The sequence below is a fragment of the Macaca thibetana genome, chromosome 1, assembly GCF_024542745.1.
Source record: "Macaca thibetana thibetana isolate TM-01 chromosome 1, ASM2454274v1, whole genome shotgun sequence".
Classification (NCBI taxonomy): domain Eukaryota; kingdom Metazoa; phylum Chordata; class Mammalia; order Primates; family Cercopithecidae; genus Macaca; species Macaca thibetana.
The window spans coordinates 128,820,888-128,847,744 of NC_065578.1; the positions used below are offsets into that span (position 1 = coordinate 128,820,888).

General features: G+C 51.0%; 1 protein-coding gene across 1 annotated transcript in view; it reads right to left on the minus strand.

Annotated features, from left to right (window-relative positions):
- Positions 1-695: 695 nt before the first annotated feature.
- Positions 696-26,857, minus strand: part of SMG5 (SMG5 nonsense mediated mRNA decay factor) — a 35,822-nt gene continuing 9,660 nt past the window's right edge. The window contains exons 6-22 of the mRNA XM_050752881.1: positions 26,148-26,237; positions 25,405-25,483; positions 20,672-20,797; positions 20,497-20,565; positions 19,856-20,064; positions 18,925-19,062; positions 18,164-18,763; positions 15,075-15,250; positions 12,998-13,073; positions 12,113-12,288; positions 10,677-10,835; positions 4,927-4,986; positions 4,395-4,554; positions 3,878-3,968; positions 2,898-2,972; positions 2,334-2,472; positions 696-2,148 (exon numbers count right to left, since the gene is read on the minus strand). Coding sequence (XP_050608838.1) covers positions 2,065-2,148; positions 2,334-2,472; positions 2,898-2,972; positions 3,878-3,968; positions 4,395-4,554; positions 4,927-4,986; positions 10,677-10,835; positions 12,113-12,288; positions 12,998-13,073; positions 15,075-15,250; positions 18,164-18,763; positions 18,925-19,062; positions 19,856-20,064; positions 20,497-20,565; positions 20,672-20,797; positions 25,405-25,483; positions 26,148-26,237 — 2,507 coding nt within the window. The 3' untranslated portion in view covers positions 696-2,064. The remainder of the gene's footprint in view (positions 2,149-2,333; positions 2,473-2,897; positions 2,973-3,877; positions 3,969-4,394; positions 4,555-4,926; positions 4,987-10,676; positions 10,836-12,112; positions 12,289-12,997; positions 13,074-15,074; positions 15,251-18,163; positions 18,764-18,924; positions 19,063-19,855; positions 20,065-20,496; positions 20,566-20,671; positions 20,798-25,404; positions 25,484-26,147; positions 26,238-26,857) is intronic.

Consider the following 26,857-nt stretch of genomic DNA (forward strand, 5'->3'; position numbering starts at 1 on the left):
CTAGCACAACCCAAACTCCCTGTGCTGACTGGCTAGAATAGGCTAGGGGCCCAAGCCAGGATGTGGCCACGGTGCTGTCGAGTCCCCCCGGCGACTCAGAGCAGTTTCCTTGTTCCAGGTTCTCCCAGCAGTTAAGGACAGCTCTGCCTTAGGCTGGCAGAGGAACCCAAATCCCCAAATGCGGAACCTGTTTCAGAAGCCCTCTCTCACCATGCTTTGCTGCCTTTTAGCACCTGGTGCTGGGTAGGGCTCAGCAAACTGCCTGTGGTAATGTTGGTTCTACCATGCGGGATTCACCAGGCTCACCACCTCCCCATCCCACCCTGAACACAATTGGAAGTGCCAATCTTTGCAGGACAGGCACTTGAGGACTCAGAGGCTGGTTTCAAGGCTCACCTCCCCCACCCCCTTGAGGAAGAGGACCCAGCTGGTGACAGTGAACCAACCCCAGGCAGGGATGTTGCTGGCAGGAGATTTTCACTATCACCCCTGCAAAGGCACCGCCTCAGTTTACAGGGTCAAGGAGCTTGACAGTGTCTATCAAACCATCTCCAGGGCTTTCACTCAAATTGCCTGCTTCTTGTTCTGTTCCATCCACTTCAAAGAAGTCTTTCCAAAATGCATTTCAGGACGCCATCTTCAATGTCCCACCTCCCCACGAAACTTCTGTACAGACAGGCACCAGGAGACAGGGATTGGGCTTGGGGGCGTTTATTAAGTGATGCTTTAGTCTCAGTCTCTGCCAGCAACTGGGGGTGGGGTGACTCCACTCACCCCAGGATTTCCCAGACTTGCTGTTTTAGAGGAAAGAGGCAGGAAGCCAACTATCCTCTAAGCCACAGCTTGGGAAACTAGGCTAGTACTGGGGTGGGGGCAGCAGAGCTAAGACCCTCCACCCCCAGCCCGTGCTATCCTCCCAGCCTGAGGGGGAGGAGCTGAGGCAATTCTGGCCTCAGTCTCCCACACACAGCCCTGCTCTTGGTGCGCCATTCACTGCCCTGAGCTATTCATGATCTCTGCTCCCACATATTCACCTCGACACTCCAAAAGCCAGCCCCACACTCAGCCCCTTCAGGTCTTTAGTCCTGGGGAGGGCAAAAGGAGGGACAGAGGGCTCTGACTGAGCAGCTTCAAGGGGCCTCTCCTTTCTGCTGCCCACTGAATGCCAGCCCCTTGTCTTCAGCCCTCCCTTAGATAGGAAGCGGGGTGGTGGCCTCAGACTGCACCCCCTTTCTTCTCTTCCTGACATCCCATTCTCTCCCAGCACAGCAGCCAAGAGCACAAAGCACAGCACCTGTAGGGCTGGTGGGCACAGGAGCCCATGCTGGCACAGGCCAGATTGCCCGCAGCCCTAGGTGGGGCCTGCTCCCTGCCCTGGAAGCTAGACAGAGGGAGACAGAAAGCAGAAGTGGGGCAATGGGATGTGCAGCCCCTGTGGCAGGAGGAGGAGCACACGAACCCTGACCCTGCTATTCGGTGCAGGCCACACCAGGCCTTGCTTCTCTAAGAGCCCCTGTGGCTGGCTCCAGAGCTGCCTGGTCCCCATAAAGGGGGCTGAAAGGAGGATGGGTGATCCTTGAGGAGGGGAAGGGTCTGCAGAGAATCACTCAGACACCAGGTATTACCCGGCTCTTCCCCCAAGAACTGGAGGGTCCAAACTCCTGGCCCCAACCACTCTGCATCTTGGGTGAGGAAGAAGGGCCTTTTCTGCTGTTCCTTCCCCTCAGAGATCCAAGAACCCACTCCAGTGAAATGCAGGTGCCCATGCCTGCCACCCGCCCCTGGAGACAGCAGGGGAGCTGAGGCAGGAAGGCTGGCCAGGGGCCCACAAGACTCTCCTAATCCAAGCACTTTCCTCACTTTCCTAACGTCTTGGCAACAAAGGGACCCCACCCTCCCAGCCGGCTCCTGGGCCCTCCCTGCAGCCTCTGAGCAGCTAGGCCTCCGTCCTGTGTGCGTGCGTGAGTCTGCGTGTGGTGGGGTGACTACAGGCGCTGGTCCTGGCTGCCAGGGAGGGCAGGAGAGATCTGGAGTCAGCCCCACTGCAGGGCCTGGGGGTCAGTATCAACCAATCTCCTTCCACTGCTTGTAGAAGTCCAGAACATTCTTGATATCCACGCTGGCGTGGGCAGCGGCCTGCAGGGCTGCCTGTGGAATGGGAGGAGGAAAGATGGAGAGGGTCTGACCTCCTGAACTGAGGAGCAAATCATTGAGGCGCTGGGGAAGGAGTGATGGAAGAGAAAAATGCAGCTATGTGGAGGGTCTGGGGATGGAGTCTGCTCTGCTACCTCATCCCTATTCCACACCATCCCCCCAACTCACCCATGACCCACCTGCATGGGGCCTGAAAGCACGCTGGGGTTGTCCAGTGGAAGGCCTGTGATGATGGTCACCATGCCGCTCGGATCCTCCTCACCTGCCCCCTGGGTCAGAGTCAGCTGTTTGCAGCTGTCCAGGATCTTATAGAGAGTCCTGGGGATAGGGGGTGGAGGGGAAGATGGGCCAAGACCCAGCATTAGCACAGCCCAAACACCAGGATCTCCAGGGGACAGGGGCAGCTAGGGGCAGCTGGGGGCTGGAAGGGCAGCAAGCGGCGGTGGGCCCTGGAAGCTGGCCCTGGAGACACTATGGGGAGCCGGCAAAGGTGCGATGAGGGAAAACACCAAGCCTGAGCATCGCAAGGCCCGAAGAGGCTGATCCATCTGCCTACAGAGGAAAAGCTCAGGTGCTGGGGCAACTTCGTACTCCCCGCAAGGTGAGGCCTGCAGGAGGGCCCCGGCAGGCTACGTGTGGAGCCTCAGAATTCTCCAGCCCTACCCGTTCTCCCTAGGAATGCTCATGGAGGAGCAAGGCAGGTGGCTTGACTGAGGTTCTAGGGGTGAGGGCTAAACTGTTACCAGGCATCTGCATCCTGCCTCTTCAGCTTATGCCGCTCAAAGCTCTTTCCCACCTCTTTCTGGCAGCGAATGTACCTGCAGAGGAGATGTGCGAGTGGAGGTCAGGAGCAGGGGACTGGCAGGGCGCCTTACATGAAGCAGTCCGTTGTGGCTCTGGGGGCCTGGTTTTGCGGGTGGGGGTGGGGAACATGTCTCTCCCACCACAGCTTTGTTTGGAGCCATTCTTAAGTGGCTTCCTGGCTGCTGGGCCCAGCTCACTTTTTCTCCTGATAACATCAATTATTTGGTTCCTCTCAGGGGAGGAGCTGAGAGGGGAGAAGCAGCAGATGCTTTTCAAGTCAGGGCTTCTGGAGACAAGGTCCAAACAATCAGGCCTTGTGCAGCTTCCTGGCCAGGCAGAGCAGATGCAGAGGAGGGGGTGGGCCAGCTAGCAGGGAAAAGGAAGCTTTCTTCTTATTCCCTACACCCTCTGCCTAGTCCTCCTCCGGCCCCAAAGGCCAGAAGGGCAGGCCTGTACTGGCTCAGCATCTGCTACATGCTGCCAGCTGCCCCTCCCTGGCTGGCTTCAGTCTCACCACTCTCTCAGCTCAGCGGGGCCTGGAAGAAGGCCTTCACACTCTGAGAAACCTGATCACCTGTCCCAACCCTAAAGCAGGAGAAATTCCTATGAAGTCTAAAGCTGGGGGAAGGAGGTCTGCTCCCTTCTCCCCAGTGGGTGCTGATCACAGGCTTGTCGCAGAGGAAGGACAGCAGCTCAGTGCTACCCACAGGGCTCCTGGCCCCTTTGGTCACCCTCTATTTCAGCACCTACAACCTTGACTTCTGATTATCTCTGGTATCACTGCCCATGCAGTGAGCTGACTGTGAGTAGAGATGGGTATGTATGTGTCTTACCCATAGGGAGCAAGCAGCTCATAAGCATGTGTCGTCCGAAAGACAGATCCAGGGCTCAGCACAAGTCCAGCCAGGCCTGCACTCACCTGTTTCCTTTTTTAAACTCTGCCTCCAGGTACCGAATCCCATCCCGGGCCCCTGGGTGTTCCTTCTTCAGCAAATCCAGGCCATCGATCACTGGTGGGCAAGGTGGGGGTAGGAAAGGACAAAACAGATAAGCTCCGACTGCTGTGACAAGGGGCTCTGGAGGAAGTATCTGAGCTCACCTCAGTACACTCTTCAGGCAGAGAAGGGACCCTGGCTCCAGAGAGGGCTCCCAAAGTTCTCTGAAAATGTGACCTTCCGCCAGCAATATACTTGGCAATTTACCAAGTGCTTTCACATTATATTCACTTACATTTTCTGTTTCTCCCAACTGTCTTGTGAGGCAGAACAGGGATTGTTATGTCCATTTCACAGATGAAGTGACGGGTTCATAAAGGTGGTAAGACTTGACTAAGGTGACTGTGTATAAACTGGGCCCAAATAAGGTCTCCTAATCCCAAGCCCAGAATCTCCTTTAGCCATACTCTATCTGTCCCCTTATCTCTCCAATGTACTTACCTGTCCTTGGGATGATGACAATGAAGCGGCCACTGGTGGCCAGTTGGCGGATGACAGGGAGATGGTGGCAGAGGGCCTGGGTGTCGGGGACGAGGTAGGGAGACATGGCTGACTGGGCCTTGGGCTGCTGCAGGCTGCCCTCCAGCTGAGACACTTCGAGCTGGTGAGAGAGGGCAGGGTGGGCACAGCTGCGGGGGACCCCTGCAGCCAGGCTGGGGGAAGAGTGGTGCTCAAGGTGGCTCTTATAGGGCTCCTCCTGTTAAGGGGATCAGAGGACCCTTTCTATCAATGGCTTTGGGGGGAAAGTAGACAGAAGTAAGGGTTAAAGAGAAAGGGAGAGACAGAAGTGAAGGCAGAAAGGAGGCACATGGGTGAATGAAGAGTGAGTAGTAAGGAGGGTGATCTGGGAGAAGTGGAGGGACACAGAGGCAACAGAGCAGGGGGACTGCAGCGGAAGGGGGAGACCTGCCAGTAAGGTTGAAGCAAAAGCTCTACCAAGTGCAGAAGAAGCACTTGGGCCCTGATTTCCTACCTGAAGTCGTAGCTGAGCCATGTCTCTCATGAGCCTGTTCCGACGAGCTTCCTCCTGTGCCTATGAGGGAAACAACGAGCTATAAGGAGCTGGGGTACACATTCCCTTCTCCAGTCATCAGGAAGACCAAGAGGGTTTCCTGGGGTCTCAGTGTGACCTCATGCAAAGTCACTCTCTAGCACTGCTGCTAAATGAGGGGAGGAGAGCCATGGAAGAACAAATATTCTTCTGCTGCACTCTGAACACTTCCATTACCAACCCGAGGCAGGTCATGATGTTCCAGGCCCTGCAGGGGACGGGGAGCAGACAGCCATGTGCCGTTGCCATGCAGGACATCACCTGGCTGTGCCTCAGGATTCAATCTCTGCTCTTCTCAATCTGGTCTCCCCTCCCAGGAGATCCTACCCAAGCACCTCCTCACCTTCTACCCCCATCCACTTGCTAACATCTTCCAAATCTGCAGATTCAGCCCAAGCCTGACCATCCTGAGCTCCAGATCCACACATCCAACTGCCTACTCAGCAGCCCCATCTGCTCCTCAGAACCTGCGTCTCTTCCTCTAGTGTTCCCTAGCCTAGTAAATAAACCACAGTCTGCCCAAGTCAGAAAGTTCAGGGTTGGCTTTGAGTCTTCCCTCTCTCTCAGCCTCAGAAGTTATCAGCTTCCCTGTCCTGTCAATTGTGCCCCCTAAACAGTGTGCAAATCCTCCCACCTCCACTGTGAAACCCCAGTCTAAGCCAACACCTCTCCTTGACTACTGTAACAAACACGTACTGGTCTCTGCCTCTAATTCAATCCCTTTTCTCTACCTACAACGAAGGCAATCTTTTAAAAACCATCTGATGCCCACTATAGCCCTACCTAAGTCTTCTCATCCCTTTCCTCTGTATTCTGGGTAAAGTCCAAATTCCTTAGTGTGGGCTAAAAGATGAGGTTAAGGATGGGGACTTTATCCTGTAAGATACGGGGAGCCACTGAAGACTCTTTTTAGTATGCTTTGCTTTTTTTTTTTTTTTTTTGAGACAGGGTCTCACTCTGTCACTCAGGCTGGAGTGCAGTGCCATAATTCCCGTTTGCTGCTACCTCTGCCTCCCGGGCTCAAATGATCCTCCTGCCTCAGCCCCCCAACCAGCTGGGACTACAGACACATGCCACCATGCCTGGCTAAGTTTTGTATTTTTTGTAGAGAGTGGGTTTCACCATGTTGCTCAGGCTGGTCTCAAACTCCCGGGGCTGAAGCAATCTGCCCGCCTTGGCCTCCCAAAGTGCTGGGATTACCGGTGTGAGCCACAGCGCCTGGCCCACTTAAGACTCTTTGATGACCAAAGTGGCATCATCAAAGTGGTGCTTTAAAATTTTAATCTTGGCTGGGTGCGGTGGCTCACACCTGTAATCTCAGCACTTTGGGAGGCCAAGGCAGGCGGATCACCTAAGGTCAGGAGTTCGAGAGCAGCCTGGCCAACATGGCAAAACCCTATCTCTACTAAAAATACAAAAATTAGCTTGGCGTGGTGTCGCGTGCCTGTAATCCCAGCTACTTGAGAGGCTGAGGCAGGGAAATTGCTTGAACCTGGACAGCAGAGGTTGCAGTGAGCCGAGACAGAGCCACTGTACTACAAACTGGGCGACAGAGCAAGACTCCATCTCAAAATAAATAAAATAAAATAAAATAATAAAATATTAATGCTGGGGCCAGGCATGGTAGTTCACACCTGTAATCCCAGCATTTTGGGAGGCTGAGGTCAGGAGTTCGAGACCAGCCTGGCCAACATGGTGAAACCCTGACTCTACTAAAAACACAAAAATTGGGGCTGAGCACAGTGGTTCATGCCTGTAATCCCAGCACTTTGGGAGGCTGAGGCGGGTGGATCACGAGGTCAGGAGTTCGAGACCAGCCTGACCAACATAGTGAAATCCTGTCTCTACTAAAAATATAAAAATTAGCCAGTCGTGGTGGCATGTGCCTGCAATCCCAGCTACTCGGAAGGCTGAGGCAGGAGAATCGCTTGAACCCGGGAGGCGGAAGTTGCAGTGAGCCAAGATCATGCCATTGCACTCCAGCCTGCACAACAAGAGCAAAACTCTGTCTCAAAATAAATAAATAAATAAAAATACAAAATTAAAATTAAATATAATATTAATCTTGGGGTCAGGCACTGTAGCTCACGCCTGTAATCCCAGCAATATGGGAGGCCAAGGCAGGAGGACTGCTTGAGCTCTGGAGTTTGGGACCACCCTCAGCAATACAGCAAGATCACATTTCTACAAAAAAAATATATATTTTTTTTATCTGAAAAATTAATCAAGCCTGTAGTCCTAGCTACTCAGGTGGCTGAGGCAGGGGGACTGCTTGAGCCTAGGAGTTCAAGGCTGCAGTGAGCTATGGTCATGCCACTGCATTTCAGCCTGGGTCAACAGAGCAAGACCCTGTGTCAAAAAAAGAAAAAAATTCTCATTCTCATCATGAGACAACATCACACAAACCCAAATTGAGGGACACTATGAAATAACTGACCAGTACTCTTCAAAAGTGTCACACCAGGAAAGAGAAGGAAAAACTGAGAACTGTCAGAGATTGCATGAGACCAAGGATACATGACAGTCAAACATACTGTGGGTCCTGGACTGGATTACAAAGAGAAAACACACATTAGTAGGAAGACTAGGGAAAGAGGAATAAAGTCTACAGTTTCTCCAGCCTGGGTGACAGAGCAAGACTCCATCTCAAAAAAAAAAAAAAGAAGAAAAGAAAAGAAAATGTAGAAAGACAAAGGAACATTCCCAAGGTTGGAAAGTACAGTCAATGGTAGAGCCAGGGCTCTGGAGTTGGACACACTGTGGAGTTCTTATCCTGGCTCTTTCTGCTGCTTTAGAGACTTAGCTTCTCTGTAGGCCAAGTGGGCACTAGGAGTTGTGGGGGCTGTAGTAACTCCACTCTCAACCCCCTGCAGAGTCCTGCACAACAAAGAACTGTCCTGCCCAAAGTGCCAAGAGTGTCCCCTTGAGAAAGTGTAGACGAATGGAAGCAGAAGGCCAGAGCCTAGGTGACAGCCATTTTCTCTTGCTCTTTTTTTTTTTTTTTTTGAGGCAGGGTCTCACTGTCACCCAGGTTGGAGGGCTGCGGCAAGATCTTGGCTCACTGCAGCCTCAACCTCCTGGGAGAGTCATTTTCTGACGGGCCCTGTGGGCAAACTGGTAAGCAAGGGAGGCACCACAAACTCTTCCCACTGCAGAACTCAAGCCCATGAGTTGCTTTTAGACTAAAATGGTAATTGTGAAACCCCTTATTCAAGAGAGGGGGATGGGGGCACTTGTGTAAAAGCCCCCCCAGAGAACTAGTGCAGGTGAGTGGGATCGGCCTGGACCCAAGAAGAGGGAGCTGTGCTAATCTGAGACTCTGACATCACCAACCCAGCATTTCAAACAGATGTGGGCCTACGTATTCCTCAGAGGGAAAGCCTACCTTCAGAGGTCCCATCAGCAGGTACTACAGCCCCCGCAACTCCTAGTGCCCACCTGGCCTACAGAGAAGCTAAGTCTCTAAAGCAGCAGAAAGAGCCAGGATAAGAACTCCACAGTGTGTCCAACTCCAGAGCCCTGGCTCTACCATTGACTACTTTCTGATCTTGGGAATGTTCCTTTGTCTTTCTACATTTTCTTTTTTTTTTTTTTTTTTGAGATGGAGTCTTGCTCTGTCGCCCAGGCTGGAGTGCAGTGGCACGATCATGACTCACTGCAACCTCTGCCTCCCGGGTTCAGGTGATTCTTCTGCCTTAGCCTCCCGAGTAGCTGGGACTACAGGCACCCGCCACCATGCCCAGCTATTTTTTGTATTTTTAGTAGAGACGAGGTTTCACCATGTTGGCCAGGCTGTTCTTGAACTCCTGACCTCAAGTGATCCGCCCACCTTGGCCTCCCAAAGTGCTGGGATTATAGGCGTGAGTCACAGCGCCCAGCCTACAGTTTCTTATCTATAAAATGGAGAATGCAAACACCTACCTCACTGGGCTGCTGCAAGGGTTAAATGAGATGTCACATGCAAACCAGGCTGTGCACAGAGAAAGCTCATGATAAACGTGATGACAACACTCCTCTGACTGGGGATAAGCCCTTTGGGGTAAAAGCCTGTGACTCAAGCAGAGGAGGAGGCAGCCCCAGCAAGCAACATGGCCTGTGTCTAGCTTGGCCTGTGGAGTCTAGCACCACATGAGAAGGGCTTGCAGGTACTCCCTGCCCCCGACAGGAGGAGTGTCTTCAGGAGCTTTAGGCTGGAGGAAATGCCTGCAAAAACTAACGTTTTTTGAAGCCGTCTAACTTCCCCATAATTATTTTTGTAACCCCCCCCACCCCCGCTGCCCCATGTCTTCCCCTATGGACTAGCAATAAAAGCCTTAACACAAAAGGTTTGTTTTTAACAGAATGTGCTTGTTTATAAGACAGTAAGGAAGGGAGTTTCTGGGGAGCTTTTGCCCCTTTCCAGCCAAGCAGAATGCCCACAAGAAATGGCACTCAGACAGGGTGGGGAAGCTGCTGGCCCTGGGACGGGTGGAAAGGAAGAATGTGGAGGAGGGGATTGGCTTGAGATGAAGAAGAAACCCTGAGGGGTTGCTGAGACACATCATACTTCTTGTGCCACACACTAACACCCCAAATGTACTGGTGCCACTTAGCTCAGGGTGGTGTATTGGGAAACATGCCCAGAGCTGTGCAGGCCCCACTGTGAAAACCAGATTGCTGCCCACAAGAGAAAGGACGGTCTTGTTCACTGCTGTAACCCCAGTGCCTAGAATACTGTCATGTCTGGCACAAAGTGGGTTCTTGATAAATATTCGTGGAATGAATTACTGGATGGAAAAGAGGTAACACAGGCCACTTTCCATCCTTTGGGGCCCCTGTGGGATGGGACCATGTCTGGGATGGGAAGGTTCCTTCACGGCCCCTTATACCAGGAGCCCTCCACTCCCTTCTGTTCCTCAGTCTTTATCCCTCTTAAATGAAAGGGAATAGACGGAACATTTGCTAAGCACACACATACTCTGTAAGACAATGTGCAAGGCACCTCATATCCACTATTATTCCATCTTCAAAAAACTCCATAAAGTGGATTCTATTTGTTCCCACAAAACTGACAAGGAAACTGGCTTGGTGGGGTTAAGTGACTTGATCAATTCATAGACTAAGAGGTGACAGAGATGGCCTCAACTCCAGGTCAGTCTGGGTACAGCTCTTGAGCTAGGCAGCCTCTGCTCAAAGCCCCTCTCAGACCAGGCGTGGTGGCTCACGCCTGTAATCCCAGTAGTTTGGGAGGCCAAGGCAAGCAGATCACAAGGTCAAGAGATCAAGACCATCCTGGCCAACATGGTGAAACCCTGTCTCTACTAAAAATACAAAAATTAGCTGGGCGTGGTGGCGCACGCCTGTAGTCCCAGCTACTCGGGAGGCTGAGGTAGGAGAATCGCTTGAACCTGGGAGCCGGAGGTTGCAGTGAGCTGAGACCACGCCACTGCACTCCAGCCTGGCGACAGAGCAAGACTCCGTCTCAAAAAAAAAAAGCCCCCTCTCAGTCCCTGTCTATCAGTCTTATCCCTTAGTCCCTCCCAGGCCTCCCTCCCAGCCTTCCCTCCCCTCTTCCTAGGCATGTTACTAATGTCCTTCAGATGGAGACCACCAGTGGGTCTGAGCCTCTTGCCCTGGTTTCTCAGTAAGCCCAATGGGAGCATAGCTGACGGGGAGGGGAAGGCCTGACTCACCATTCGGAACTGTGCCTGGGCCTGCTGCAGCAGGCTCTCCTGCTCAGACTGGGCAATGCTGACGAAGATGCCAACCTCTGGGTTGAACTGCAGGATGCTGCCTTGCAGGCGGGCGATGAAATGACCAAAGCTGCGGATGCAGCAGATGCGCACCACTGACTGTGGGGAGATACAGGAGCCCAGCGCCGCTGAGCAGGGCCCTCTAGAGCCACCCTGCCCTCCAGGACCCCCCACTTCCTCCCTCCCACCTCCCTGCTGGCCCAGCCACCTTAGCAATGAGGGCTCTAGGGGAAGACTTGTGGTGTATGGGGTGGAAAGGAGAAACACTAAGGCCCAGAGCCTCTAACTGCCAGAAAACGAGTAGGTACAGCAAGGAAACTCCTAGGAGAACCACAGAACCAGGACTTGGGCTAAGAAACAAGAGCAAAGGGCACTGGGCTGGAAGTGAGGAGACCTGGATTCTAATGCCATCTCTCTCCTAATGCTTCTCACATGCTCCAGGAGACCAAACTAGACCACATTTTCCAATTTTTTTGGGACAGAATCTCGCTTTGTCACCCAGTCTGGAGTGCAGTGGTGTGATTACAGCTCACTGCAGCCTCTACCTCCTGGGCTCAAGCCATCCTCTTGCCTCGGCCCCCGAGTAGCTGGGACTACAGGCGCGCACCGCCATGCCCAGCTAATTTTCGTATTTTTTGACAGAAATGAGGTCCTGCCATATTGCCCAGGCTGTTCTTAAACTCCTGAGCTCAAGGGATCCACCTGCCTTGGCCCAAAGTGCTGGGATTACAGAGGTGAGCCATTACACCTGGCCCCAACTTATTTTTGTGGTCAGCAAAACCCTTCTTCCCTCTCAAATAAAAATCTTATGTAGAACTCTAAAATATAAACCAGAGCCAAGCAGCTCTGGTTGGAGAGGAAGCAGCCAGGTGGTTCGTGTATGCCAGGACCGGGTGGCCTGTCTGCTTGGCTTCCCTCTGCTGCCCCCAAATGGCCCATGTGGTGATGGAGATTTAAGGGTGAAAGTTGCTGGACTAAGGGGGCAGCACATTCCCTTCCAGCTCTAACTTTCTATGATTGTTTCATGTTCAGCTCAGAGCAGGCTGGGCCCAGAGTTAGAAAAGAGACTGATAAGATTTCAAAGCCCTAATAACTATTTGTTCTGCCCTTTACAGAAGGCAGAGAAAGGAGGGGGGTGGTTGTTCTACAATAGTAGAAACTAAGAATGGCAGACCTTTAGAAGGACATCCTGCCAAGGCAGGAAAAAAGCTAAAATGGCTCACTGAATGAAGAAGGAAGCATAGCCTGTAGCCCCAAGGACACTGTCCCTGTCTGGGTGGAAGAGGGCATCCTGCCCCCTCCCTCCCCAGACCTGAACCCGTTTGCCGCTGTGTGTGACTGACAAACAGCTGTGGCATAAGAAATGCTATCCTTACCTCCTCTAAGGTGCTGAGCAGGGGCCGATCTGTGTCAAAGTTAAAGCGTCTGTGGGCAGCTCGGAGCGGGGGCAGGTTACGAAGAGCCATGTCCTCCGGGAGCAGAAGGCTAGAGGGGAGGTCAGGCAGTTCACAACCTTCAAGAAGATCTTGGACCTCAGGACACAAGGCCAGGCCTGGGCAGAAGAAGGACACGTAAGACCATCTGTTCTGTGGGAACTCCCAGTCAGAGAGACACAGCCCTTCCCTTTGGGAATTATCAGGCTGATGAGACGATGAGACAGGACATACCCTAGGACAATGGGGAGAGATGGAGGGAGTGAAGGAAAGAGAGATGGACACGTAAGAGCCAGTCAGGCAGAGCAGAGGGGCTCAGGAAGAACAAGGATGGCTCAGGTTAGGAAGGCTTCCTGACAGAAGGGACAATTACATTGGGATGGAAATGAGAGGAGGGGCTCAGGATGAATGAATAGCCCTTGGCAAGTCTTAGGGGGTAGGAGCAGGTGGAGTTTTCCAGCTGGAAGGTGGTAGGAGGAGATGAGCCAGACAAATAAACTTGGTAGATCAAAGTCAATTCTCAATGACCACAGACATCAATGCAACAGCAGCAGCTAGGTCTGGCTCCCAGGGCCCTCTCACTCTGCCCTTACCTTCCCCAGGGAGCACACTCCCTTGCTGACCAGGTCACCTGCCCACAGTGCAGCAGTGTTGGGGTGGGAAACCGGAGAGGCCTAGACCACACAATGACTGCTGTGTGCTAGGGAGGCTGGCAGTGAATCCCATTAACCTCCTTACCCCAATGGCTGGGTTATGGGGAGGCGGGATGGGCTTAGTAGGGCCATTGAGAGAGAAAAGAAAGGAGGGTAGTGCCAGGGACCTACTCACCAGACTCCTGGAGTTCGCCAGCAGCAGGCAACAGATTCAGCAATACAGACAGGCGGTTCCACAGACTTTGAGAGCTCTGGGGAGAGAGAAGGGAGAGGAGGCCTTCAGCCAGAGACAGTGGTGAACAGCAGTGAGCAAGGAAAGCACCACCCTGGAGGATCTGGCCTATGTTCAGAGGCCTATGGGGGTTTGATTTAAAAACTAACAAAAAAAGTCTGGGCAACAAGGCAAAACCTTCTCTCTAAAAAAAAAATACAAAAATTAACTGGGCTGGCTGGACATGGTGGTTCATGCCTTTAATCCCAGCACTTTGGAAGGCCAAGGTAGGCGGATCACCTGAGGTCAGGAGTTGGAGACCAGCTTGGCCAATATGATGACACTTCATCTCTACTAAAAACACAAAAAAATTTAGCCGGGCACGGTGGCAAGTGCCTATAATCCCAGCTACTTGGGAGGCTGAGGCAGAAGAATTGCTTGAACCCAGGAGGCAGAGGCTGCAGTGAGCTGAGACTCTGCCATTGCACTCCAGCCTGGGCAATGAGAACGAAATTCCTTCTTGAAAAAAAAAAAAAAAAAAAAAAAAAATTAGCCAGGCATGGTGGCATGCGCTTGTAGTACCAGCTACTGGGCAGGCTGAGTTGGGAGAATCACTTGAGCCCGGGTTGAGGCTGCAGTGGGAGCTGAGGTACGCCACTGCACTCCAGCCTGGGCAACAGAGTAAAACCTTGTTTCAAAACAAAACAAAAAAAGCCACATTCGGACCGGGCACGGTGGCTCATGCCTGTAATCCCAGCACTTTGGGAGGTTGAGGCAGGCAGATCACTTGAGGTCAAGAGTTTGAGACCAGCCTGGCTGAGCTTTTTCACCAGCTGAATACTTCATGAAAGGAGAAAGCAGGCCGGGCGCGGTGGCTCACGCCTGTAATCCCAGCACTTCGGGAGGCTGAGGCAGGCGGATCATGAGGTCGGGAGATCAAGACCATCCTGGCTAACACAGTGAAACCCCATCTCTACTAAAAATACAAGAAATTAGCCAGGCGTGGTGGCGCCTGTAGTCCCAGCTACTCAGGAGGCTGAGGCAGGAGAATGGTGTGAACCCGGGAGGCGGAGCTTGTAGTGAGCCGACATCGCTCCACTGCACTCCAGCCTGGTTAACAGAGCGAGACTCCATCTCAAAAAAAAGAGAGAAAGCAGCAAAACCACAAGGACTTTCTGGATCTAGGTAGTAGGAAAAGCCAGGGTGTTAAAGGACGTTGCTTCTCTACGTCTAGCAGTAACCTATCCTTCCAGCCCTGCCATGTGCCCATACTGGAACACCTCTCTGGAGATGTGACTCAGCATCTCCATCTTCAGCACACTTCCCTCAGTGACTAATGACTAACTAACTGTCATCAAACATAAGCACACACCCAAGAGTGCACCTGGCCCTGACCCAAACCCTCTCATGTAGGGACTGGGGCGACCCACAGGGAAGAGAGTCTTCCACAGCAGGGCAGGTATGCCCCTAGAAGAAAACATTGAACAAATGCCTCTGGGAATTAGAAGTTCAAGGCTGACACTCTGAACCTGAGAAGGAAGGGAAAGCTACCATGGCCCCACCCAGCCTCCATGGCAGCCGGCTTGACAAGAGCTCGGTCCTGTTGTGTGACTCTCCTTAAGCTGTTTCCCCTGCCTAGGACATCTTCACAACTCTTGTCAGAAGTTGCCATCTCTTCTGTCACTATCCTCTACTCAGTGCTCTCTCCCTTCTCTGGATTCTTTGGTATTTATCAAGTTTGGTCCTTGAACACATACTTCTACTGGCATTACTTATAATGGCCGACATTATGCCCAGCTTTGGGGATACAAAGCAAAATAAGCAGCTCACTCATTGTTCCCTGGCCACAGGCTTTGTGAGGGCCAAGACCATGCCTAATCCTTCCCTGTCAAAGCATAAGGGCCCAGCACAGATAGGTGCTTAATTGCTTGGCAATAATTCTTGCCTTGGCCATCTGGGGGGATCCTCAGGCCCCATCCTGGCTCATCCCCTCCTCCAAGACCCTGGGACCTGACAGGGGCAATGGAGTGGACTGACACACCTGTGCACACACGATGATGAGGTCGGGATTGGTCCGAAGCCAGTCCAGGAAGACTTTCACAGCAGGAAGCAGGCCTTCGGCCATCAGGACCTGAAGCTTCTCCTGGATGCTGCGCTCATTCCGACAGGAGCGTCCACTGGACTCACTCCCCTCCGACTCAGAGCCCTCCTCAGAGGCTGGGGAGTGGGTGAATGGAAGAGAAAAAACTAGGATAAACAAGAGACACTTGGCAGCAGGCCTCAGCTCTGTGCAGGGAGCATGCTTCCACCTGGCCTGGGCCCTTCCAAGGAATTCGGAGATGAAAAATCTGGGGAATCACTTACAGGCCGAATCACTTACAGCCCTTTATTCAATTTTTCCAGGCCCACTAACTCTTGTTTTTTAATCTCCTCCAATTCATTTTACCAAGGTTGCTTTTTAAATATGGTACCTTTTAAATATGATTCTTACAGACTCTAGTAATTTGTGATGTTGATCTACAGCTATTCATTCAACCAGGATTTATAAAGTGCCTACTCTGTGCTGGAAGGCAGGGCAGATAATTAGAGGGGAGCTCCAAGGGAGGGAGAAAAGCAAGGGGTACGGTTTTAAAAGAGTTACTTTCAATTCCTAGCTCTTCTACTTTGCAAGTGAGAACACTGGGCAGGTCCCTTCACATCTCTGAGCATCAGCTTCCTCATTTCTGTCATTCACTCAGTCATTCGATAGTTCTTTTTTTTTTTTTTTTTTTGAGACGGAGTCTCGCTCTGTCGCCCAGGCTGGAGTGCAGTGGCCGGATCTCGGCTAACTGCAAGCTCTGCCTCCCGGGTTTACGCCATTCTCCTGCCTCAGCCTCCCGAGTAGCTGGGACTACAGGCGCCCGCTACCTCGCCCGGCTAGTTTTTTGTATTTTTTAGTAGAGACGGGGTTTCACTGTGTTAGCCAGGATGGTCTCGATCTCCTGACCTCATGATCCGCCCGTCTCGGCCTCCCAAAGTGCTGGGATTACAGGCTTGAGCCACCGCGCCCAGTATTCGATAGTTCTTAAGTCCCACCCATGTGCCAGGCACTGTGTTAGTTACTGGGGATACAGCAATAAGTAAGATATATTCTGTCCTGCCCTCAAGCAGTTCGGACTCTAACTGGGGAGACAGACAAACCAACAGGCAACCTCACCAGAGTGGGAAAGGACTGGAGGCTGCAGAGGTGCAGGTGGCCGCAGGAAGCAAATCTAACATACCCTTGAAGGAGTCCCAGACCAAATGAATGACTTTTAAGCTAAAATCTAGGGGGGCAAGTAAGAATTAGCTAAGTGAGGCCAGGCGCGGTGGCTCAAGCCTGTAATCCCAGCACTTTGGGAGGCCGAGACAGGCGGATCACGAGGTCAGGAGATCGAGACCATCCTGGCTAACACGGTGAAACCCCGTCTCTACTAAAAAATACAAAAATCTAGCCGGGCGAGGTGGCGGGCGCCTGTAGTCCCAGCTGCTCGGGAGGCTGAGGCAGGAGAATGGCGTAAACCCGGGAGGCGGAGCTTGCAGTGAGCTGAGATCCGGCCACTGCAGTCCAGCCTGGGCAACAGAGCAAGACTCCGTCTCAAAAAAAAAAAAAAAAAAAGAATTAGCTAAGTGACAGACTGGGAGCAAGGGAGGAAAAGCACGTGCCAGACAGACAGAACACTATGTATGGAAGTTTGGAGGGGGCCCGGCGCGGTGGCTCAAACCTGTAATCCCAGCCCTTTGGGAGGCCGAGACAGGCGGATCACGAGGTCAGGAGATCGAGACCATCCTGGCTAACACGGTGAAACCCCGTCTCTACTAAAAAATACAAAAAACTAGCCGGGCGAGGTGGTGGGCGCCTGTAGTCCCAGCTACTCAGGAGGCTGAGGCAGCAGAATGGCGTAAATCCGGGAGGCAGAGCTTGCAGTGAGCTGAGATCCGGCCACTGCACTCCAGCCTGGGTGACAGAGTGAGACTCTGTCTCAAAAAAAAAAAGTGTGGAGAGGCTGGGCATGGCGGCTCACACCTGTAATCCCACCACTTTGGGAGGCCGAGGCAGGCAGATCACCTAAGGTCAGGAGTTTGAGACCAGCCTGGCCAACATAGTGAAACCCCGTCTCTACTAAAAATACAAAGATTAGCCGGGCATGGTGGCACACGCCTGTAGTCCCAGCTACTTGGGAGGCTGAGGCAGAAGAATCACTTGAACCTAGGAGGCGGAGGCTGCAGTGAGCCTAGATCGTGCTGCTGCACTCCAGCCTGGGCAACAGAGTGAGACTCTGTCTCCAAAAAATATATATATAATATATATAATATATTTTTTATGTATATTATATATGTTATATATATTATATATTACATATTTTATATATTTTTCATATATATAATATATATTATATATTATATATTTTTCATATATATATATTACAAACACACAAATTAGCCAGGCGTGATGGCGCATGCCTGTCATCCCAACTACTCAGACGGCTGAGGCAGGAGAATCGCTTGAGCCTGGGAGGCAGTGGTTGCGGTGAGCCAAGATCACGCCACTGCACTCCAGTCTCAGCGATAGGGTAAGACCCTGTCTTTAAAAAAAAAACAATAAAAAAACTTTGGAAGTAAAAGACAGCCTAGAGTAGGGATGACAATTCTTATACCACAGGACTGCTATGAAGGTTAAATAAAACACCACCCTAGAACAACACAGGGTAGCCTTAACAAAGAGTTGCTGCTACTAAATGGGTACTCTCTTTGCAGGGAAGATCCTCAAGAGAGAAGTCTCACTCTAACGCACCTGCCCCGGTGGGTACCAGATGGTACTGGGGAAGGAAGCTGCAGCTGCAATTGTGTAGGGAGGAAAGCCCCAAACCCACAGGGCAGGGTGAAGTGCAAGAGAATTAAAACCAACAAATGGGTTGGGAGCTGGGAATAAGGAAGTGAACAGGAGAGCGGATCCTCAGGAAAAAACTCATGGGCTACACCATAGGCAGAGGGCCAAAGGGAAGGGTAGAGATGAAAGGTCATTCACATACAGAGGAAAGTGGCCTCTCTGGTGAGTGTCTGTGGCATGGAGGTGCGGACCAGAACAGGATGATGAAGTGGTCCAAATACCTGGCTCTGAAGGCTTGTCTACATCCCCATTGACACAAGGCCTATGGCTGGCCGAGGTATGAGGGTCGGTGGTGGGCTGGAGGAGCAGGTTGCTAAAGGTGGGGGCCAGTCGGAAGCAGCGCTTAGTCTGGAACATCTGGGTGGACATGGCTTGTAGATTGCTGGCAATGCTAGCCTCACTGGGGCCCAGTGGGCCATTGAGGGAATCGGGAGCCTCTGATCTGCCCTGAGGGGGCTCCAGGGTTGGTGACCGTGTCCCCTCCTCTTCCTCCATATCTTCCAAGTCTGATCGGGACTCCTGGCTATTCATCTCCGAGTCTGTTTCAGCATCAAAGGCCGTTCCCCCACCTTCAAGACTCTTGTCAGAGCCACTGTCTGAGCCCTCACTGGCCCGGGCTGAGTCATGGCTTGAGTCCGATTCAAAGCCTTCACTCAGGTCACTGTCATCACCAGCTTTGGGTGGGTGGCGGCGACGGCGGAGGCAGGAGAGGCGGGAGAACTTACGGCTCTTTCTGCCCTCACCCACTTGGGGTACTATAGGAGGAGGCTCAGGATCTGGCTCCTCCTCTTTCTCCAGAGGTTCCTTGGACTCTGGCTCATCTGCGGAAAGAGGAAGGTCAGGTGGAGCCCGAGGAACAGGTAGAGCCTGGATGCTGGAATGTGCTCTCCAACACCACTTCCCCCCAAGTCTGTGTTCCTTTCCTTCATCCCCATGCCCCACACCAATCTTTCCATAGTGATGATCTCCCCCATTCTCCCACCTGTGCCATCACTCTGGAATGCCGGGACAGGATTCTCGCCCTCTTCCAGCTCAGCTTGCAGCCGTATGTTGACATGATTGACGAGGTGGGAGAAGAGGGCCAGGGTGAAGGCAATGGCTGCACTGTACTGCTTGGATCCTGAAGTTAGGAAAGCCAGGCATTAGGGGCCTAGGGCCCTGATGGGGAGCAGGCACCATTAATTCCAACTACATCTCATTTGTTCTCAACTCTTCCAAGGATCCAACTACTCATCAAAGATTTTTTTTTTTTTTTAAACTTTTTAGAGACAAGGGTCTCACTATGTTGTCCAGGCTGGGTCTTGAACTCCTGGGCTCAAGCAATCAGCCCGCCTCAGCCTCCCAAAGTGCTGGGATTACAGGCATGAGGCACTGTACGTGTCCTATTATTCCTTCCATAATCTAGAATGTAACATCTCACCTTGTGCTCCTTCAGATAAGCATATCCTTTTGTCCCACCTCATCCTTCCTGGCTTTGAGGTTCCTCCCCATACCTCAAGAACCTTCACATCCAGCCCTATCCCTCCTTACCTCCCAATCTTGCTCTGCATACACATCTGCCAGAAAGGCTTCCAGAATTGCCTAAATGCCTCCGAGGGCAAGGTCTGAAATTCTGTCTGGATCATCACTAAGTATCCTGACCCTCGTCTCTGCATAGGCCCTGGCCAAGGGTGTGCATATTTATGGGAGGTGGTAAGGAGAAGGGGGAAGGAAATGTGCTGTTGCTTGTACTCAATTACCAGGAGCTCCTTTAGGTTAGGATCCCTTGGCCCTTACTCGCCCACAGCCAAGCAGTGACACAGGAGTGAAGAGGTTGCTTGTGGAAGGAAGTTTATGAATAAGGAGCTGTAGAAAAGGGGAGTGAGGATCCCTGAACCCAGTGGAAGAGAAAAGAGGAACATAGGGAAGGTTACCTGCTCTCTCCAAGCTGTGCACACACATAAGGCAGATGATGACCATTTGAAAGATAAGAAGGTCCGGGAGGAAAGCATATCCACTCTCATACTCCTCCTCATCCTCACTGGCCAGGCTGAGGTTGGGTGAGGAGGGCAGGTAGAAGAGGCAGAGGTTGAAGTCCTCCAGGACTGACTGGCAAAGTGAGGTCAGCTCTGAGTCCATGGAGCTACAGAGGGGCAGGAGTAACAGGGGAGGTCAGTGGTGGGGGCTGGGGAAGGAGAAGAGCAGGGAATACAAGATTCAGAGAAAGGACTATGGGATGCTGCAGGGGAGACCTGAGAGCACAGCAGGGAAGGGCAGTGCTGGATTGATCTCCACAGCAACTAAAACAGGGGAAGGGATGTGAATAGGCTTCCCATTCAGCCATTCCCTCTTCAACATCTTCTAAGCACCTATTCTGTGCCAGAGAGCTGCTGGGAGAAGGATGGGCACAGGACTCTTGGGAGAAACAGTGAGGAATGCCAAGAAAAGACAAATTGGCTACGGATGTTCCAAATGAGGGCAGAACTCGACAGTCCACCCTTTTCAAGGCTCCTTCTGTAAAGTATCATGGCTGGGGCTCACAGGACAGTTTGGGTTCATGCTGTCTTCCACTCACCTGCTTTTGGGCTGTAGGAGGCTTTGCAGATACATAAAGTTCACTAGCAACCTTTTAATGTCTTTACATCTGAAATGAGAAGAGCCCAAAGTAAATGCTGAATGGCCCCACAGTCCCTATGGTCCTACTGCACCAACTGCAGAAAAACCCCCTCCACCTCACAGGCCCCACTCACCGCTTTTTGCCGGGAGACAGTTTCCGAGTCTCACACTTCTTCAGTTGGTGGTACATTTTGGCTGCCTTATCATACAGCCGCTTGAGGTTCCCATAGGCCCCCTCAAAGGACACTTCTGACTGGATGCTGTAGGAGAGAGGTGAGCTATTGAGTCTTGGCCAGGGGAGGATATGTTACTCTGCTGGGGCTTTAGGAAACAATGTTACTAGTAAATACAGGCTGCTCCCAGCCTCAGCTTCCATGTACATACTCAGGGTAAAAGGCTCATGAGCTAGCTTTCCTGATCACACACACACACATAACTTCTAGATTAGTCAGAGAAAAAAAGGATGTCTTATTCTCCTTTGTATCTAGAAAGAAGAATATCAATCCCACCCTGTTACAAACTTAGTTATTACCATCCCTGAAATACACTATTTTTCATCTATTTTTAAGCATAGAATACTTTATAATGGATAGCATTTAACACGCATTTACTATCTGCAAGGATATTTACATGTACTATTTCAGTTAATCCTCCCAACATGCAAACACAAACATGTACTGAGCACCCACTGTGAGAGGCAATGTATTCTAATATTGTCCACATTCACAAATGAGGACACAGAGACTGTGAGAGAACAAGCACACCCACCAAGGTCACACAGTTAGTACGTGGTAGAGAAAAGTCCTCAATCCCACTGTCTTTTTATTTTTATTTATTTATTTTTTCTTTTTTTTTCTTTTTTGAGACGGAGTCTCGCTCTGTCGCCCAGGCTGGAGTGCAGTGGCGTGATCTCGGCTCACTGCAAGCTCCACCTCCCGAGTTCACGCCATTCTCCTGCCTCAGCCTCCCCAGTAGCTGGGGCTACAGGCGCCCGCCACCACGCCCGGCTAATTTTTTTGTATTTTTAGTAGAGACGGGGTTTCACCATGTTCGCCAGGATGGTCTTGATCTCCTGACCTCGTGATCCGCCCGCCTCGGCCTCCCAAAGTGCTGGGATTACAGGCGTGAGCCACTGCACCCGGCTTTTTTTTTTTTTTTTGAGATGGAGTCTCGTTCTGTCGCCCAGGCTGGAGTGCAGTGGTCGGATCTCAGCTCACTGCAAGTTCCGCCTCCCGAGTTTAGGCCATTCTCCTGCCTCAGCCTCCCGACTGTTTTGTATTTTAGTAGAGACGGGGTTTCACCGTGTTAGCCAGGATGGTCTCAATCGCCCAACCTCGTGATCCGCCCGCCTCGGCCTCCCAAAGTGCTGGGATTACAGGCGTGAGCCACTGAGCCCCGCCTGTCTTTTTATTTTTTGAAACTGAGTCTCACTCTATCACACAGGCTGGAGTGCAATGGCACGATCTCGGCTTACTGCAACCTCCGCCTCCCGGGTTCAAGCAATTCTCGTGCCTGAATCTCTCAAGTAGCTGGGATTACAGGTGCCTGCCACCACGCCTGGCTCATTTTTGTATTTTCAGTAGAGATGGAGTTTCACCATGTTGGCCAGGCTGGTCTCAAACTCCTGACCTCAGGTGATTCACCTGCCTCAACCTCCCAAAGTGCTGGGATTATAGGCATGAGCCACCAAGCCCAGCCCCACCTAATTTTTTAACTTTTCTTTTGTAGAGATGGGGTCTCACTATGTTGACCAGGCTTGGCTTTAAACTCCCGGACTCAAATGACCCTCAACCTCCAAAAGTCCTGGGATTACAAGTGTGAGACACTATACCCAGCCCTCAACCCAATCTTACTTAAAAAAAAAAAAACACACACACACACACACAGCCAGGCACAGTGGCTCACGCCTGTAATCCCAGCACTTTGGGAGGCCGAGGCAGGCGGATCATGAGGTCAGGAGGTCAAGACCATCGTGGCTAACACGGTGAGACCCCGTCTCTACTAAAAATACAAAAAATTACCCAGGCATGTTGGTAGGCACCTGTAGTCCCTGCTACTTGGGAGGCTAAGGCAGGAGAATGACATGAACCCAGGAGGTGGAGCTTGCAGTGAGCCAAGATCGCACTACTGCACTCCAGCCTGGGCGACAGTACAAGACTCCGTCTCAAAAAAAAAAAAAATTAGCCGGGCATGGTGGCATGCACCTGTAATCCCAACTACTCAGAAGGCTGAGGCAGGAGAATCACCTGAACCCAGGAGGTGGAGACTGCAGTGAGCTGAGATCGCACCATTGCACATCAGCCTAGGCGACAGGGCAAGACTCTGTCTCAAAAAAAAAAAAAAGAAAAAAAAAAAACCCCAATGACTTTAACACTCATGACATTTTGTGTCTTGTTTCTTAAAAACATGTTTTCAATTATAAAAAGTGAGGTATAAAATAGAAGAAACCAATATCTGTGGTGAATTAAAGATAGCCACAAATTATCTGACACTCCTTCCACTGAGAAATGTGGTCTCTATCTCCTCCCCTTAAATCTTGCAGGGGGCTGCGGGAGGAAGGGCTATGACCAAGAGAATATTACTGAAGTAACAACTTCCAAGTCTCTTAAGTCATTGTTCACTGTTGGAGCCTTGAGCCACTACATAAGAAGTTCTTCTACCCTGTGGAAGATACCACATATGGTCCTAAGACCACACAGAGAAGGAGAGGGGCCAAATGAGTCAACTCTTCAGACATATTAGACCTTCCGATCAGCTGAATACCAATGACTAACCCTAAACAATGCCACTGGGAGAAGGCGGATTGCCCAACTGAGCCCTGCCCAAATGTCTAACCCATAAACCATGAGAGAGAATTGTTTTAGCAGAGTCAGGTATGCCCTTAGTGGGCACCTCCCAAACTTGGATATGCCTGGCTCTCTTTTGGAACTGACCCACCCTAAATCATGCTTAAGAGTGTGATGAGGGACCCAGGACAAGTAAGGGAGATCATTCTCTGGAAGCATTTAAGAAATGGGAAAAACAGGCCGGGCGCGGTGGCTCACGCCTGTAATCCCAGCACTTTGGGAGGTCAAGGCAGGCGGATCACGAGGTCAGGAAATCGAGACCATCCTGGCGAACACGGTGAAACCCCGTCTCTACTGAAAATACAAAAAAATTAGCTGGGCGTGGTGGCAGGTGCCTGTAGTCCCAGCTTCTAGGGAGGCTGAGGCAGGAGAATGGCGTTAACCCGGGAGGCGGTGGAGCTTGCAGTGAGTGGAGATCGTGTCACTGCACTCCAGCCTGGGCGACAGAGCAGCAAGTCTCCGTCTCAAAAAAAAAAAAAAAAAAAGAAAAGGAAATGGAAAAAATACAGCCAGGCGCAGTGGCTCACACCTGTAATCCCAACACTTTGGGAGGCCAAGGAGGGCGGCTCACCTGAGGTTGGGAGTTCGAGACCAGCCTGACCAACATGCAGAAACCCTGTCTCTACTAAAAATACAAAATTAGCCAGGTGTGGTGGTGCATGCCTGTAATCCTAGCTACTTGGGAGGCTGGGGCAGGAGAATCACTTGAACCCAGGAGGCAGAGGTTGCAGTGAGCTGAGATCATGCCACTGCACTCCAGTGTGGGCATCAAGCTTGAAACTCCATCTCAAAAAAAAAAAAAAAAAAAAGACATGGGAAAGATACACCAGGTTATAAACCTAGTAATGATACTTAAGAATGAATGGACGTGGTGGTGCAAGTATAGAAGGCCAGCCTGCACTTATCTAGACAAGGACAGGGACTCCCAACAAGCTAAACTGAACACAGGGACTAGGTCACCTTGGCCAGGTGAACCAGAAACCATGGCATATGGAATTATGAGGTACAATTAGTATGTTACTATTTTGTACTTTATTATCTGATTACTTTACTATTCGGATTGGATATACTTTAACCACTTAAGCTATGAAGACCACCCTACTCCTTTTGCTTGAAGCCCAAGCTTATTACATAACTTCTTCTGAGAATGAGCAATTTATTTCTCGGTATAACTTAAAAGCATTCCAGGTAAAGTATTCTGGTTTACCTCTCAGTCTCATGTGCTCTTGTTACGGTGACTTGTACAGTGACTCAATACCCTAAGCTTAACCAATTCTGGGTGCCCTGAAAAAAAATTTTTTTTTTTTTTTTTGAGATGGAGTCTTGCTCTGTTGCCCAGGCTGGAGTGCAGTGGCATGATCTTGGCTCACTGCAATCTCTGCCTCCTGGGTTCAAGTGATTTTCCTGCCTCAGCCTCCCAAGTAGCTAGGATTAGAGGCGCTCACCACCACAGCCAGCTAATTTTTGTATTTTTAGTAGAGATGGGGTTTTGCCATGTTGGCCAGGCTGGTCTCGAATTTCTAACCTCAGGTGATCCGCCTGCCTCAGCCTCTCAAAGTGCTAGGATTACAGGTGTGAGCTACCAGGCCCTGACAAAAATGTTTTTTATTCTAACAGCTAAGAGTCAGACCCAGGGAAGCAGTGACCCACCCTGCCGGTCCCTCCACATATATTACCACATTAACACACTCTAGAATTCTCATGATCTTGTCAGAAGCCACTTTGGTAACATTTTACTAACTGTATTAAATTTATTTCCTTCTTCAAGAAAACAGCAATCTTGTATTTTGCATAAGATAGTAAATAACTATTTTAGCTGCCCAAGTGCCTACAGCTCCAGCGGTTATGTGAAAAGCAGCAGGGCTGTGTCAGAGTCCCCCTGGACGGAGGGACCCTTCAATCTTAGCATTCCCCTATCTCAGCCACAAGCTAGAGGACGGAGGAAGGGAAGAAGGAAAACAAAGCTGGAATAATATGCACACAAAAAAACAGGGTTGGAAAAAGAGCTGGCAAATACTCACCACCGCAGGTAACAATACATGGCTTCCACATTATAGTACTTGCTGCCTGCCAGGGTGCCCAGCTGATTGAAGGGCATTCCTAGGGAGAAAGAGAATTCATGCAATCTAAGGCCACAATACTCATTCAAAGCTGCCAGGCCCAAGCAATGCTAAGCATCAGAGAACTTGTGGGGAGAACAGCTGGGTCTGCAGGCAACACTGGTGTCTCAGGTGATTAGCAGCTTAATCTTGTTCCTCTAGGGGATTACTGACATCTTCTTTTATCCATCAGCTTGTTCCCGCCTGGTGTGCCAGGCATTACCTGAATTGATGAAGTACCATTCCTCTGGCTTCCACTATGGCTCCTCCAAGGTTGATGGAACTCCACGGAGCCCTCTCCTCTATCTCAGCTCTGAGTGCTTGTTCCTACATGCAAATCCCCATCTCTCTCTATAATAGAGTCTTACGCTCTATTTCATTGTGCTCCTCTTTCCACAAGAGACCTCGGGGAGAGGAAAGCCATCTTCTCTTTTCCTTCTACTCTGCCTCACTCCTTCTTAGTTCAAGACTTTCCCATTTATCTTCCCCTTCCACCATTTTCCGAGTGTGTTACAAGAGGGAAAAGGTATAAATGAGGTGAAGTATGAGAGAGCTGAGAATGAAGAGGAGCTGGGGAAAATGAGTATGAACTGCCTGCCATCTCCACAACATCTTCCCTAGGAAAATCCTACTGGATTGGGAGGCCCAAGTTGGGGACAACTTACCAATCTGAGGAGCTACTGACAGGGCTTGGTAGTAAAATCTCTCGGCTAGCAGCTCAGTATCTACGCCAGCTAATTCATTCTGATACCGTGCTGCACAAGAGAGAAAAGGAAGGGAAACTCGATGATTTTGTTTCAGAAAACCCTCCCCCACATCTGGGAGTCCACTCTGAGAGCTGTAACAAGAGCCTGGAAGGAAGGTACCTGAGCTAGGAGGCAGGTTGCTGGGGTCTCTGGCACAGTCCTAAATCTGCATGACTATGGGCAAATTGTTCAACTCTCTTCCTTGCTGGTAGGTTCAAAATGTAAAGAATAGTGTTTGTGAAGTAAATAAGCTCTTTTTTTGTTGTTTTCTTTTGTTTTTTCTTTTAGAGATGGGGTCTTGCTGTCACCCAGGCTGGTCTCCAACTCCTGGGTTCAAATGATTCTCCTGCCTCAGCCTCCCAAGTAGCTGGGACTACAGAAGCGTGCCACCACACCCAGCCTGAACAGGCTCTTCTTGATAATCTCTTCCCAATGAAGGGGAGCTGCAGCACACATACATGCTTGCAAAGACCTCTGATATTTAGTTCTGAAATGCAAATGCTCAATTCCACAGGGAAGACATTACTAATGATACTCTGGTCCACCAAATATGAAACAGCTGACTCTCTGCACACATTGCTCATGAGGGGTCCAGGAGTGGGCTGGAGGCAGGGATAGGAGACCCAGGT